General features: G+C 44.9%; 1 protein-coding gene across 4 annotated transcripts in view; it reads left to right on the top strand.

Moving 5' to 3' along the window:
• The first annotated feature begins 5,399 nt into the window (after positions 1–5,399).
• jag2b (jagged canonical Notch ligand 2b) overlaps positions 5,400–15,838 on the top strand; it is a 35,339-nt gene continuing 24,900 nt past the window's right edge. For 2 of the 4 annotated variants that reach the window (XM_040160671.2, XM_040160669.2), the window contains exons 1-2: positions 5,476–5,905; positions 6,566–6,886. In XM_040160671.2, the coding sequence (XP_040016605.2) occupies positions 5,837–5,905; positions 6,566–6,886 (390 nt within the window). In that variant the 5' untranslated portion in view covers positions 5,476–5,836. Of the gene's footprint in view, positions 5,906–6,565; positions 6,887–15,838 lie in introns of all 4 variants that reach the window. The other 2 variants (XM_040160667.2, XM_040160668.2) reach the window with 2 other exon arrangements.

The raw sequence follows: 15,838 nt of genomic DNA, 5'->3' as shown, positions 1-15,838 counted from the left end.
TGTACTTTTTTATAGTGTCGATACACTGAACAGATCCACCTAAGCAACTCGGGACTAAATGCCTTGCTTAAAGGCACAGCTATACAAATTACACCTGCTTGAGTTCTGTAGTCAAGTACCTAAGCCAGTATATTCGTTAGATTAGCTTTCCCTAAACTGAAACGTTGTGTTCACGTGAATACGTCTCTAATTGTTTGATGTATATAGAAGATCTTGTAAATGGTTCATTACGCTTGGTGAGTACTCTTACTTTTGGTTCTTTAAGTAGATTTGATGACAATACTTGTTCTTTTACTTATTTAGGATTTTGAATGAAGCACATTTACATGGAAACGAGTGATTTTGCAAATGTGGTATCGCAGCCTGTATGGCTTGTAACGACCCACTGAAGCCTGATTCATTAGACCATTCCTTCCACAGCTGAAACATCATCATTCATTTTAACCTTTGTCATGGGTTGAAGTATCGCATGGTTGAGGTAAGGACTTGATATTGGTCATGGCTTAAAGAATCCACATCACTTCCACTTCTGCTCATCACTCAGAAGCAACTCACATCGTTCGTAGACAATTGTCTCTTTTAGAGTGAAGATATGCCTCGCATTCTTTATGCAACCCTCAGTCACAGGTCAGATAAAGTATGTCAAGAAGTTATGATTTCAAAGATTACAAAAAAGCAGCAGCTGGTTTTTTTCTTAGTAATCCGATTCAGATCAAGTATTTCATCATTCCTTATCTACTTTCTCACCAAAACATACACTTGAAATACCTACAAGATGTGCTCCTCTTCTGCCCTCAGCTCCGCAGCCTTCAGGTCATAACCTTGGCTTAAGGCGGCATTGTGCTTTGAGGAAGAACAGAGGTGGCGACCGGTTGAAACCGATAGATGTGGCAGGAGCCGGGTGAATACCTACAACCTGTTATTAAAGGGCTGAAATCAAGCTGGCCATAAAACTTGCTCTTTTTCTTTCTTTCCCGCGGCGTTGCGAGGCCTTATCAGTGACTTATATTTACGAGGTCCGGGCCTGTGCATGCTGGGATGGGTTGGAGGGTTTAGGGCAAGTCTAACTTTAGGCATCTCCAGATGTGAAAGTTTTCTTATCTGCAATGTTTACACTGACAAGACCGCATGTCCTCTTTATTCAGTGATTCATAGTAGGAAGCACGGCAGGCGTCATTTAGGAGATCTGAGCATCTCTTAGGGTTCAGTGAACGTGGAAGAGAGGAAAATGGCGGATTGTTTAAGAGCAGTTTTTAAAATGACATTTTGTCGGCATTTGTCCAACACAGAAAAGGGGTTTTACTGTCACTACGAAAGTTAGTTAGCAGGAAAAGCAAGACGTACAGTACGACGTGTGGTTAACTGGCCCAACTGGTTAGGATTGTAACCGTGGTTTTCCCCATTTAAAAAGTGTGTGTGTGTTTGTGTGTGTCGACTGTTTTCCCAGTGTTATTGAAATCCAACTACGCATTTCCAGTTGCTTTGAAGAAGTCTGTCTCTTTTCCTCTTCTCCGAACACTAACATGTCACACAGAGTGCCGTGAAATGAAAGCCGAGCTCTCCGGGTGAGAAAAGATGAATGCATAGAGCGCTATCGGCAGAGCAGAACATAAGGGTGTGATAAAAGTGCACCACGTTGTCAGTGGATACGGACGTGTCTCATCTTATCGCAGCGGAAATGCTCTTTCCACAGTCTAGAAAACTCAGTCAGCCGTGGAAACGGAAGTGAAAGATGGATTCGTGAAAGTTATTATCATAAAGCTTTATTTTGCGTTTTGTAATCAGTAAATCACTTTTATCAATCTGCTGCAGAGTGTATGTAGAAGAAAGCAGGTCAATTCATATCAACTGGATGAGGGAAGAATGTCTTTTTATTTGAGATATCAATGTTTTGTGTTCAAGTGGTTCCGCTCATGAGAGCACCGTTGCATTGTGGGATAAATGTCTCACGTTACGACACATCTACAATCGTTCGCCTCGCTGATGAGCTGCAATGTCCAAGTCTACTCCTGTGCCTGCTTTGCTAGTGTGTAGCGTTGGTTTTGGGGGGAAACTGTCTCCTGCGCGGTATACGTGGTGGATATGAAAGATTTTCCCCAAAACAAAAGATAATTTAGTTAAGCGATTGTCAAATGAGGTGAGACCAGGGATCAAAATTGGTTTAGCTCCAAACAGAGCAATTGTACATGTATATATATATATATATATTAATATATATATTACGATGACAACGGCAACTATTAATGCTATTTAAAGAAAATGGTGCTATGTTTCAAGGGGAAGGGTGTAGGCTAGCAAACAAGTAATTCATTATACAAAACCTTTTTTAAAAGACATGCATTTAAATTAATCCACAAGGAAAATAGACTGCTGTTTAACATTACTGTTTTTGTATGGTCCATGTGGTATTACCACCAAAATATTCCTCTGAGATCCATTCCATCTGCAGTGTAAAAACTCCAGATACTCATCGTCTTCATGTTCAGAATTGAGGATATATTGTGTATTTTACCTCAGAAATGAGCATCGTCTCAGCAGTCAGTTTGGGAAGATAGTTAGAGAAATGAAAAACCGCCTCAACCTTGACCCCCCCGCCCATATATGCCCCCCGACGCACACAGGGAGTCCCCAAAAGATGCTTAAAGATAAAAGAGATCGACCCGTCAGCCGTATGTACAGAGACCGAGATCTGAAAGAAGGAAAGCCATGAAAAATGGATGAGAGAAGAAATCCCCTTCACCTCCCCCCCTAGAGGCTGGCAAACCCCCCACAGCGCTCCCACTCATAATCCCTTCTCCTCCTGCACACACACTCCTCTCTCTGCGCCTCACACACATGTATGCAAACAGGAGGACAAGGTAGGCACACACCAGCCGAGGCCCTTTGGGAAGCTGTCGGTATTCAGTTTGGAGCCACGTTGGGCTGATGTGAGTGGAACATAACTGAAACGCGGCTTCTTAAAATCTATTATATCTGGTTGTTATTTAGCATTATTCCTTTTGGATTTTTAGTTTTTCTTTAAAGAGACGTGAAGGCAAAGGGACGTAGAGGTGAAGTGCGCGGCCGATCCTCTGCGGAATCACTCGGGCTCAGAGACCGACGCCCGGAAACTTGACTTGTCACCATTTCAAATTAGTGACCTGTTTTAAGTCCAAAGCCTTTTACAGACACATTTCCATTTTGACCTGGAAACTATTCTGGGGTGAGCAGTGAATGTTTTTAAGTAGCTACAGCTGTGCCCTGTGAGGCTCTACTTTTAGTGCTAAATGCTAATGCCGGTATGCTAATATCCTCACATAGACAATGCCAGCACGTAGATGCTCAGCAGGTGTAATGTTAACATGTTCGCTGGCTTAGTTCATTGCGTTTGCACGGTCACGTTTGCGTATTAGCTAAATATAGATTAGACCACACAGGATCACCGTATGAATAACAATCCATCCAGAGGGGAACACTGTACGACACGTTGTGCCCATCCATCCAATAGCTGTTGTTGCAGCATCAGCCAAGTTATTAGAACTGGTCCTCGGTGGACCACAAGCGGTCCGTCCGGTGGACGTTGGGATGTTTCAGGGACTCGACTGACTTTGCCGTCAGCAGAGCTGCACCACGAGTGTGACCGAATGCAACGACGATACAGATCAAAGCACTGAGACGCACACACACGTGCACCCTTGTTCCCTTACCACTCCAGGGCCCTTGAATAGGTGTGATCCAACTCGAGGCCCTCGCAACGCACTCGTGACAGCGTGCGAAATGTTCCGGGCCAAAGCGGCTGCAGCGGCTCAGGCTATCGGCGGCCTCCTCCGAGGCCTATCGGACGGCGATGGGCTGGCAGTCGCCTGATGAGGAGGAGACGGAGACGAGAACAGCGATAGCATGTTGGATGTCACTTCCACCTGAGCAGGGATTCATCTTCGGTTCAGCCTTAGACTTATTGTCATTACCTATGAGGAAAAAAACAACTTACTTGATTATTCAAAATGGTTAGTAGATGTTGTGAATGGAGCTTCTACATTTTTATTGTGACCTTTTGACCAAAATGAAGTATAATGCAACATTCGGATACAATCATTTCCACTTATTTCCTTTCCACTCCTTCTTTACCTTTATCTGTCCAGCTTTGTGGTCCTTTTCTCTGATTGTGAGTACTGGTCCACCTATAAAATAAACTGTCATGTTGTTGAGGGTGTAACATGTGTATGTGCTTTGTAAAGTTATTTTTTAACAATGAATCATTTTTCTTTTTACAGTTGTGTATTTTCTCTCCCCCTTTAGACAGCCGCTGTTTTCCATCCAACACTGAATGTAAAAAGTGATCGATGGAGGTCAAATGTGCTTGACGGTAAACATTATTCAAATGACGGCCACTGGGACGGATTACCTCTGAACTCGACACCTATTCTTCTGACGTATGGAGATGAAAATAAACATTTTCCCGTTTTTGGGAAGAAAAAGAAAGATAGCACGCAGAATAAGTATAAGTTTCTATAAGAGCAGAAGAGGCTCAGGCAACAAGAAGAAAGGTTACCAACCCAAGCAGGGAGGACGTTATGAACACGGAGGACATGTAACGGACAGTAGAGGGCGCTCTGCACTGCCGCAATGTCTGCGGGTTGGTTTGGGGAGAGCTGCGTGGGCAGTCCGCTCTGCTGGACAGGTGATGTGCTTTAGGGGCAGTTTTACTTTCAGCAGCGATTAATGGTGAACACAACAGGTGGGTTGACTTGATTAATAGAAATCACTGAAATCATGACAAATAAGTCATTAGAGAATATCGAAAATATTTTTTTAAAACATCATTTTAAGTTAAAGCACCTGGCTTAAGATTTCAAATTAATTTGGATATGCGCTTTAAAAGAAGAAAAAAAGGCATTCAGAACCAATGTTTCGTGAAAACTGTTGATTTAATGTCGACCATAATCACGTTATCGTGATCCAATCACATGTCAGCCACCGGAAATTAGTGCAATTTGACCTCCGAAATTAAGTCTACTTGAAGGACAATTTTTTTAAGGTTCGGTAATAAATGAAATGCTTTAAGTCATGACGCCTGACATTTTAAAAATAATATATTTATATATATATATATATATATATATATATATAAAAACCAGTCATCCACATTTGTCCCTGCATGACTGTAATTAAATTCAAGGCGGCGCCGACGAGGTCCTCATTTAAAATAATAGCCCTGCTCATCGTAATAGCCGTGCGTGCGCGTTTAATTAAAGTGGACCCCCTCCCTCTTTGTTCGCATGCTGTAACGCGGCTTGTCCAAATGAAGCCGAATACAAAACCCACCACGATTCAAGTTTTGGGAGAAAAAGGAGGAGGAGGAGGAGGAGGAGGAGGAGGAGGTGGAGGAGGGTTGGGGTTTAGAATACTATTGTCCGCCCCTTAATCCGGTTGGCTCACAGACTGCCCGCAGGCCAATTTGTAAGTGGTTTGCGGAGCTGCCAATCAAAGCAGACGTCCTCTCCTCGGGCTGTGTGGCTACGGAACATCTCAGTTGCTGTGTGGAGAGATTTGACGGAGGGACACTCCTGTACATGGACCATCACTGCGCTGCAATCCGCCTGCTCACTCACACACACACACACACACACGCGCACGCACGCACACCTACACACGCGCGCGCGCACGCACGTAATGCCTCGCTGAAATCAGGACGTACGCGGTGAAGAAAACACGCATGTGAATATTTTTATTTTTGCATGTCACCAGAGGAGGAACTAGTCGCCGGCTCCGCGGCTGTTTGTCTTTTCTCATCGCTTCACCCCCCCGGCTGCCCCCCCCACCACCCCCCCGTATGTCACTCTAATTAATCGGAGGCATGTGGAATCGCACCAGGATTAGGAACTGCTTCCCGATAGCGTGCCTGCTGTTGACGTTATGGACGGAGGTAAGAAGGCTCTTATTTTATTCATGTACATATATATGTAAAAAAAAAAATTCACGTTGCTCCATGTAAATGAAATAAATGTTTAAAAATTGCAAATGTCAAAAGTTGGTGGGCGTGGGAAGATTAGCGTATCTGCTCTCCGGCGTTGAATATTCGCCTCCCATAAATCGATAATTGAATTACGTAGCCGTCAGTAGTGGAGCATGTGATCATGTTACCATGAAAAGACCGAAGTCAGACGAATTAATATTGGCTTCTCTAAAATGTGTGTTATAATCATGAGAGCCCTGTGCGTGTGGGTTTTTTTTGGGGGGGGGGGCATTAGGCCTGAACCAAGAAGTTGTAAATTGCGTTGCATCAATTGACTGCTGCAGCGGTTCGTTTGCTTCCATCAGAGTAACGTGCTGGTCTAACCCCCCCAGCCTGCTACTATAGGCTGTTCACGTGCTCCTTTCCTGATGCATTCATTTTGAACGTCCATCCTTATTTTTTTTAATACATTTTTAATCGGGAGTCGGGCAGTTCTTGGACACTTGGTCCATTTTACGCACCAATCGTATCCAACACAAACCATGTTGTAGCCCGTGAATATATAGGCCTGTGTTTAAATTGGGTCCCGTCTCCGTCCCCCCCCCCCTCTCCCCCCTCTCCCACCCAAAGGTGTCCCAGTCAACCGGCTATTTCGAGCTGCAGCTGATCACCGTGGCGAATGTAAACGGCGAGCTGGCGGACGGGGACTGCTGCGACGGCCCTAGGAGCTCCTCGGACCTGCGCTGCACCCGAGACGAGTGCGACACTTACTTCAAGATCTGCCTCAAAGAGTTCCAGATGGAGGTCTCCACCGGCGGCGCGTGCACCTTCGGGGATGGATCTACGCAAGTTCTCGGTGGAAATACGTTTTCTTTTAAGAGCACAACGAGTAACCCGAATAAAATCGAAGAAGCTGGCAAAATTCTGATCCCGTTCCAGTTCGCATGGCCGGTGAGTTTCTGCAAACGTCTTGCTTCACTTAGTCAAGTCTGCAAGAGGGTTTGCTGGCACGTTTTTCCCCTGGAGGTGGCGTAGCACCGAACCCAGTTTAAAATGTGTGAAGGTTTGCTTTGTCATGAATGTGCACACATGCGTGAGGAAACGCACCATAAAACAATTGATGGAGGCTTTGAACCCTTCCAGCACCTCGCAGAAGTATTGATCTGGATAAAAGTTAATCATTTCCTGTCAAGGCAAACTTATGTCTACATGTAACCGTTGTTATCATCATAAACAAGTCTGCCATTTTATGGATTAATCATATGTTCAAAATTACCCAGGTACATTTGCTATTATGTAAGACCTAGAAAAGGTGAGATCCAGGAACCATCGGATTTTTGCCACTAATATAAAAAAAAAGACGTCTTCTATTAATTGACAAATGATCTTTGCTCTAATTGCAGCGATCTTCCGCTACACGGCGCTCCACAGCAGTACGAGGCTGGACGGGAATAAACTATTTCCACCTACGTTGCTGGCGAATTGCACCAGAAATCTGTGTTCTGGGTCGTGTGTGTGTGTGTGTGTGTGTGTGTGTGTGTGTGTGTGTGTGTGTGTGTGTGTGTGTGTGTGTGTGTGTGTGTGTGTGTGTGTGTGTGTGTGTGTGTGTGTGTGTGTGCCTGCGTGCCTTTTGCAGGGAGGGTAGACCTCATTAAAGGGGGGGGGGGGTGTTCTTGGCGGCACCCATTCCCTCTGAGAATTGACACACATCACAGTCAAACGATTGGATGCGTGACAAAGATCCCATCTACAGTGGTTCGCAGTGTCATGTGGGTCATCTTTTAAACTTGACATGATATATGGGGGGGCGGGTTGGCTTGGTTCCACTCAACCAGCCTGCACCTGCCAAGGCCATGATGGGGTAATTAGACAGGGGGACATGCTTTTTGATACGTAAACCCTGCAGGCTGAACATTGTTCTCCTGTGGAGAAATGGTCCTTGAGCTCTTGTGCGTGACATTTGGCTGAATCACAACCATGTTTCGTACTATTCCACCGTAACGCAGTACGTCGATTGGAATTTGGTTGGGTCACACTTTGCTAGAAACTCTGCCTGCTGCTGCTTGCTTCACGACTTCTCTGCGCAGTAAGAGTTGACGTGACGTTTGAGTTTTGGCATTTCCACAGAATGGAAAGTGTTTTTTGGGATATCAGATTTAGACGTAGTGTGAGAGCAGCAGGTGCGGCCTGGTTGTCGGTCTCTTTCTAATTAAGTGAAATCCTGCGGCAGTGTGAAGTGTTCGATGCCTCCGGGCAGCGGTTGGGCTGGTTTTGACACCTCTCTTCCCTCCTCTGTACTCCACAGCTTTGTCTCCTGCTGTGGGCGCCAGGTGGCCCCTGGTGGCCCCTCCAGGGCAATTAAGCTCTTGTGACTGCAGATGAGTGATGGCTGATGTACTATAGGAGCAATAATACGGGCTGAAGCAGTGAGCATACTTTTAGTTGTTTGTCTGAGAGGAAGTCACTCCAATTGTGACCTCTGGCTCTTGATGCCATCAGGCTTTAGTGAATAGTAAACTGTTTTAGGGGAAAACATGTAAAATGGTAGAGTTTTAGGAATTGGTAATGTAGTGATGGTAAAAGGAACTAGACCTACATGTGAAGGTTAGGCTGTTGGAACTGGAATACATCTGCCTTTTTATAAGTGGAAATGTTGATGGATAGAAAAAGTAATCTAACTTTTTTGACACTTTTATCCATTAATTAAATGGACATCATTTTGTAGTTGGCTCCTTTAGTTTGTAGTGATTTGTTTTTGGTCAATTATGAGAAATTCCGATCATGAATGACGTGGGCGTCAACCCTGAAATAGATTATTTTCCTATGTTGGGAAATTAGATATCTCTGGCTTTTGAAGAATTGCTGATCAAAATAATCCATACAATGAGAAACTCTTTCTTCTGAACGCTTGTCATGTTTTTGCAGCCTTTTGTGTTGAATGCATCACACGTTTGATCCAGTTTTTGTCTTTGTGCGCTTAATGATCTCAGGGCTTCCTGCTGCTGTTTTATAATGGAAGCTTTGGCCTTTACAAAATGACCAGACCACGCTTGTGTGTCTTAAGCTTCAGGGAGAAATTGCAAAGGTGTAATTTCACGCGGTAAAAGCCACCTATTTAACGAGGGAGGCTTTTGTTTAGACCATCGGGGCCAGGGGGGGGGGTTAGGGCCAACACTAGGCTACCCAAGGTGACACCACAGCTGCATGTACTCCATCTACCATTTCTGCATCACGTGGATAATGAACCGGTGGGAGTCTCTCATTGGACTCATTGACTGTCACCTCGAGGCAGAGGTGAAGAGGGCTATTCTGGTGTGTTTTTCTGTTAAGTGGCCCGGGCTGATAACGGCGCTCTATTCTAGTGCCAGATGTCACACTACGAGCCTGCGGGGTCACTTGCTGTGGCGTTGTCGCTTTCCTCGCTGAAGAAACAAAGATGCAGTGTACTAAAGGCCGCGTCATCTGGCCAACTGCCCATTTCAATGACAGAATGCGGGAATTATTTTGCTCTAGTTTCTTCAGTGTGCACAAATTAAAGCTGCATGGGTTAAATAACTCTTACATTACAGTGATTCAAGTGCACCTTGACATCCTGAGATGCGACAATGCTCTGTTGAAGCCTTTTTAATTGTTTGAATAGTCTCTTCTCCGAGCGGCCTTTGTCAGTTACTCATCCTGCATTTCTGGGAATGGCGTCTTGTGTGAAGACGCAGCGATATCATCTCGGCCCAGCTACCATCACACCAGCGTGATGCAGTTGTTAACTAATATTACTCTGCTTGCACGATGCTTATCTATGCTTTTGGAAGTCCTCCAGTGATTCTCCAGCTTCGGCTTGTCTGACATCTATTGATGCAGCCGCCTCGTGAGTTCGGCCTAAGCTCAGTGCCCCCCCCCACGGCTTTGCATTTACAGTAAATGCTGCTCATGTTCTCTTTTAGTTTCTTTTTCTTGGTGTCTTCTGTTGTTGGTGTCGGGTATTGCACTCAACTTATAAAGCCGAATATCACTCGTGTCTGTGCGTTTAGTACAGTGTTGGAACCAGGATGTGGTTAGAAACAAAATCCTCTTCTAAAGGAGGCAAACTTGGATACTGGCCGTGCTAGTCTTCATGGTCGCCGGTTCAAATCCCCGTACGAAGTGCGTACTGCTCGGGGCCCCTGGCAGCCCCCTCGCTCTGACATCTCTACGTAGGTGTTGTTTGTGCTTGTGGGTCTTTTAGAACTCAATGACCGCGTCCACTTAGGAGGCCGAAGTTTACAGTTTTTAAATCATCGGCAGAACTTGCATTGTCATCTTATGTTGGAGCATCGATTCAAGCTCTTCATACAGAAGTCCAGCCAAGGCTGATGGCAATATCATACTTTTCATTTTTTTGTGTTGTTGTAGCTCTGTTAACAAGACTGCACGCTTTTACCTCGCCTGGCTCTTTCATTCATCAAAAAAATCGTCGCACCCCTCCTAAAAAAACAAAAAGGAATGAAGGAAAAAAACAATTGTTTTCATATTCCTGTTAACCAAACCAGATATGTGTCAATGAGGTTTTAACATTTTAGTAAACGTATTTCATAGCAATCGAGGTCGTTTCCAGTCTGTATGCTCAGTTAGGCCAATCTCTTACTGTCTTACTGGCTTCATATCAAATGTACATAAAAAGGGGCCAGTATTGATCTTGGAAAGAAATGAAAATTGTGTATTTCCCAAAATGTTTAAATGCTATTGTAAGTCAGAATTCAGTTTTTTTTACTGTCTCTGCTGCAGCATGTCGTTCGTGCTGTCCCACTTTCCATTCCGTCGGCCCCTGCTGTGTTAGCACATCAGGAGGGAGAGGAAAAGATACCCGTCTTACTTCCATTTGGCCACTAATGAAATTGCCGGTGGAATTTCTGGCCTCTCTCTCCCTCCCTCCCTCCCCGGCCCTTAGCTACATTAGTAGGACGTCCGTTGATGCGAGCCTGCCCGTAACTGTATCTGCTCTGAGCTTGGATATGTACTTCCCTCTGCTAGTAAATAGATGCACGTAGGGGTGAAGTGTGTGTGTGTGTGTGTGTGTGTGTGTGTGTACACCAACTTGGTGTGTTTGGCTCGTGCCCGCCCTTGTGTTGCGGGCTGTCGGTCCCTCGGAGCTGAACGTCTCAAAGAGTGGGAGGTGTAGGCGATCTCGTTCTCGGCGACGGGTTCATCTGCACAGACCTGCTCCGGTTTGTTTCCCTTGGAACCAACCCCAAATATTTAAGTAGTTTGGGCTCAGCGTTCTGACCACGTGTGCAACAAACTGCAGCTGTCATACCTTTTTGTGCTACTGTCAGGCATTGTTCTGCATGTTTTCCTTCCATAGAAGGGGGGGGGGGGGGTGATAAAAAATTCTCTCTTATAAATGTATCTCTGGTAAACAAATGCATTTTTCACCATTTCTTGTCAGTAGAGATTTCCATGTTCCTTTTTTCCAGTTTGAGACAAAGGCCTTTATAGTGGTCGTCTCTCTGGATGCACACATGCTCGTACAACCAGAGGCCAACTCGGGCTGCTGTTTAGCCACACCTGACGCAGAGTTCGGTAGAGCTGTTGCTAGGAGACGCCTACATTGGCCTCTTGTAAACAATTATCCTTCCTTTCCTGCGGCTCCCTCCCCCATCCTTTCTCCTGCGGTCGCAGGGCTGCTGCGTGGAAAAGCACCGGCATGAGCCTCACCTGTGCCTCCGCTCTGCTCCGTATTGATTATCCAATTATCACCTGAACACCCAATGTGAAACGGCAGCGTTTTCCGACTCTTGACAACAAGCATAACAATCAACAACATACACACACACACACGCGTGTGTGCAGTCAGTGATCTCTTTCTGATCCGCTGACAAACTGCTGTGGTAAACAATTATTTTCCATTAACTATAAGAGTTCCCGTTTTATGAACGCTGCAGAGTCAGACGCGCTCACTCTAACCATATGCTTCACTATTGAGCAATAAAGACATTCTTGGGTTATTATTCATGGTGAGTTTAGATGTGTTCCATTCCTCACTTATCACAAAGCTCAACTCAACAAATAAAGGTATTACCTGGATCCTAAAGTTAATACTTCGGGCTGCAGGAAAACCAATTGTACTACTGGTTAGATTTTTTTTTTTTCCCCCCTCCCTATTACCAATTATGTATCTGGACTAAAACCCACTTTATCTTAAGTAGCTGTGATTGGTGGAGTGGGCTTTCCACACACATCCAGGGTCTCAAACACAACATTGTCAACATTGGATTGCCCTTGAAAGATTTTGAACAGCCTTTCATCCTAACGACAGGGTTTTATTTGATTTGTGAAAACATTTTTGAAGCGATCCGCTTCAGTTAACTCCAAATGTTCTGCTCTTTCTTGCACACGTTAAACCATTTTGATAGTAATTTAAAATCAACCGATGCAGTGTAGTATTGACTGTGTGATCTGGACACCCATGTGAACTCTTATCCTGCTATTAAATGGATCTGTGTTATGTGTCACTAAGGACGTGGCAGGGATTTCCTCTAAAACACCTTGTTCTGCTCAGTCTGTGATTGAGGCCCAATATGAGGCCCAATATGTGTGGGTGAGAATTATCTGCTTTCAGGGTCCATTAATTAAAAGTCTGTTTTACTACTCTGAGCTTCGAGGAAACTAATTATTCTTTTTCAGGTTTGTGATTCACTGTAAAAATCCAATTTATAATTCGGTAGCCAACATTCAAACTGGTTCTGGGATTGGAAATATTTCCAAGCCAATCATGAGGTATTTGTGTAGATGATAGTTGACATGGGACTGCACGAATGTGCTGATGGTGCGGGTATTCCTATGGGCGCGTTCAGAAGCGTGGTTCAAGGCGCTACCCTGAAAGCAACCTCCATTGTTCATTCACGTCTGTATTATTTGATGCCAAAAGGATGCTCATGTGTTTTTTAAATCGGCCTGTTATCACGCCTGCAGGTGATCTGACTTGTTTTGACTGAACCCTTCACAAAATGTACTTTCAGAGGTTTAGTTTTCTTTCCTCTTTTTTTTTTTAAATTACTAGCAGACTCCCACCATTCAAGAAGTTGATTTGTACTTTTAGTCAAAACAATGTTTTGTCATTTCTTCACAAATAACATTTTTTGCAACGTTGGACAAATGTTCTACTTCCCTGCAGGATTTAACCCTCACTATTTAGTTGCAGGGCTAATTTCTTGTAAGCGAATGAATTAACTGCTGGCAAAGGGAGAAGAACTGCTGTGGTGTGCTTACATCATAAATCATCACGACACCCATTTCAACACAGTAATGGGAGCTGGTCTTCAATTACCAATGCTGAGAAGATTGGAAACCTTTCACACCACAATTTAGATTCCACATGTTGCAGGTTGTGATTTTTAATTTTTGCCAAACCGAGGGGGAGGGTGCGTTGTGACCTGAAATGACTAGAAACCACATCCTAGTAATAATAAGAAGAACCCTTCTTTAGTGCTGCTGAACAGCTACTCGATTGTGTCATTTTGTCTGCATGGATTTTTGTTTTTACAGTCTGCGTGTTGCTGTCGCCCGCTGCGTCCCCTGCCTCTTGTTAAATGAATGGTGTGCAGGTGGTACAGGCTCCTCGTGGGGGTAATTAGAGCACGCCATTACATCGGCAGTGAAGTTGTCGCTGTACTGTTGAGCCTGTTTGAAATGCTAATGGGCCTCGGCGGGAGGCGGTGCTGTTTTTGAATCAGGAATTAGCTTGTTAATGTTTCTCAAGTAGGTTTGTTGCTGTAGTGGCTCTTGGACTTAATACATGAGGGAGTAAGTGGCGGATATCGGTGAGTCCCCGAGAACCGAGCAACAACGGGACAGTACGATGCCTTTAGGTTCTTTTGCTTCTTGGCCCACGTGATGATGAAGAAATATCGGTGTTGCAAACCTTGTCAGACGGGTGTTTTCAGATTGAAATGCCTCCATAGTAACCTGTCCTTCTAATTGACCTATTCGTTTTAAAGCGTGCAAGCAATTCAACTCTTGGGTGGATTTAAAAAAAGAAATGACCCACGCTTTGAGTTTAACAGTAAACAGCGCGTAGTCCCCTTCTGTGAAATCATTTAGCCTTTCTATGCAAATGTGTTGGTGTTTGTTTTACGTGTTGCATACTCTTGGATCATGCTGATTAATTAGCGCCAGGAGGGGGGTGGTTGTTGAAGTGCATGGGTAATGACCCTGTTGGCATAGAAGCAGCATGTTCAATGCGCCGTGTGTGTGTGTGTGCACAGCCGGTGTGCACCAGTCAGCCAAATGCCTTGCCTTCAGTGCGACATCTCTTGGCACGCGAATCTGGCGAGCGACTTGTGTGCCAGCACTCTACCTCTCCTCCAGCCAAAAGACATACATCATGAAGTCATCAACCACACGTCATAGTTGTCGTGTGGAAACGATTGTCAGTGGGGCTTACCTCGTCTGCAGGGACTGATAATAACATTTGTTTATCCACGAGTGTTGAACATTTTAAAATGAGTGACATTTGACGCTCGGGTGTTTTCGATTGAGGTGGTTATGGTCTGGCACGCGGTGAAGCGCCCGGGCTGGAGTTTAGTTCTGCATGTGCAGTAATAGCCGTCAGTCGCTGGTGTATGTTTTGAAAGTACAGCGTTTGTGGTGCGACACTGGATGTGAAACCTTTTTTTTAAATTAGAGATCCAGTCCATCTCACTTCTACTTTTTCAATTTTTCCACCATGATTGAAAGAAGTTGCTCCCCACACCCTTAAAGAGGTCCCTTCACATTAAGTCTCTGTGCTTGTGCGTCTAGTGTCTCTGACATTAATCCTGTGTGTGTCCAATCAATTGATCACAAATATTGAGAGTTGATGATAGCAAAGAGCCAATTAGACTGAAGGTTGCGACTGAACATTCAACACTTGATTGGTCCCGGCAAATATCCGTCGCTGCCCATTAAGAGTGCTGCTGGTGTTCATCCAGATGTTCTAAGGTAATTCTAAAGATCGGTGTCCGTAGAGCGTCCAAGTTGCACACCATGCTGTTGTGGCCATACTGACCCTTCCAAATCAGCAGAGATCCCGTGGCTCGATTGCCTCGGCTGGAACGGCCCGTGAAAAACCAAAAGCTGGGATTGACATCACAGATTAATGAAGATTACATGCGGCGATTACTGGCCGTGGGATGAATAGTGACGACTTCATGTCCCATCAGAAGGCAATATATCAGGAGATGTCAGTGGGGCTCTCCTGTGGAGGAGTGGGGAACAGGGAGGTGGCCATTTGGGCCTCTTATCAATGACCTGGGAAATGGAAACGGCTCAGGATTAAAGGGTCTTGATAGGTTATACACATATATGAATTTCCTAGTTAAGCGTGATGGGTATTTTTTAAATACAACTCCTGGTAGTAATTCTAAGAGCTCAATCAACATTCGAGGTCCTTACTTTCCCCAAGAGTCAATCAAACGTCAGATCCACAATGCAGACTCATCCCTCCATTGATACAGCATTGTTGGCCGACTGGGATCTCCCACGGGATTACACACCAGGCCTGGATCTCACATTCTTGGTATTCTTCGAATGCAAACGCGCTCATCACCCCACATGCAGAGGGCTGACCCCTCTTTTGAAAAAGAAGCGTGCAGATCCCATGCTTAGTGACCCCAACCTGCCCCGGCTTCCACTTCCCACTAACACCTCTTTCTGTTCGCCCTCCACTCTTTTTATTCCACAGGCCACCTTCCTCTCGCTCATGCACCCCTCGTCTGGCGTGGGAACCTACACCTGTGGCTCTCCCCAGACATCACCCCCACATCCTCTGTCCTCACCCAAATGGCCTTTTGTGATGACTGGAATAACTCATTTCAGTGAATTTGCAAAGTTGGTGGTATGCGATTCACAGATGGGACTGTTGCATCATTTTAAGAAAACACTGATTCA

This window comes from Gasterosteus aculeatus, chromosome 18 (genome assembly GCF_964276395.1).
Source record: "Gasterosteus aculeatus chromosome 18, fGasAcu3.hap1.1, whole genome shotgun sequence".
NCBI lineage: Eukaryota > Metazoa > Chordata > Actinopteri > Perciformes > Gasterosteidae > Gasterosteus > Gasterosteus aculeatus.
The sequence above is the reverse complement of the archived record's forward strand: the minus strand, read 5'-3'. Positions and strand labels throughout refer to the sequence as shown.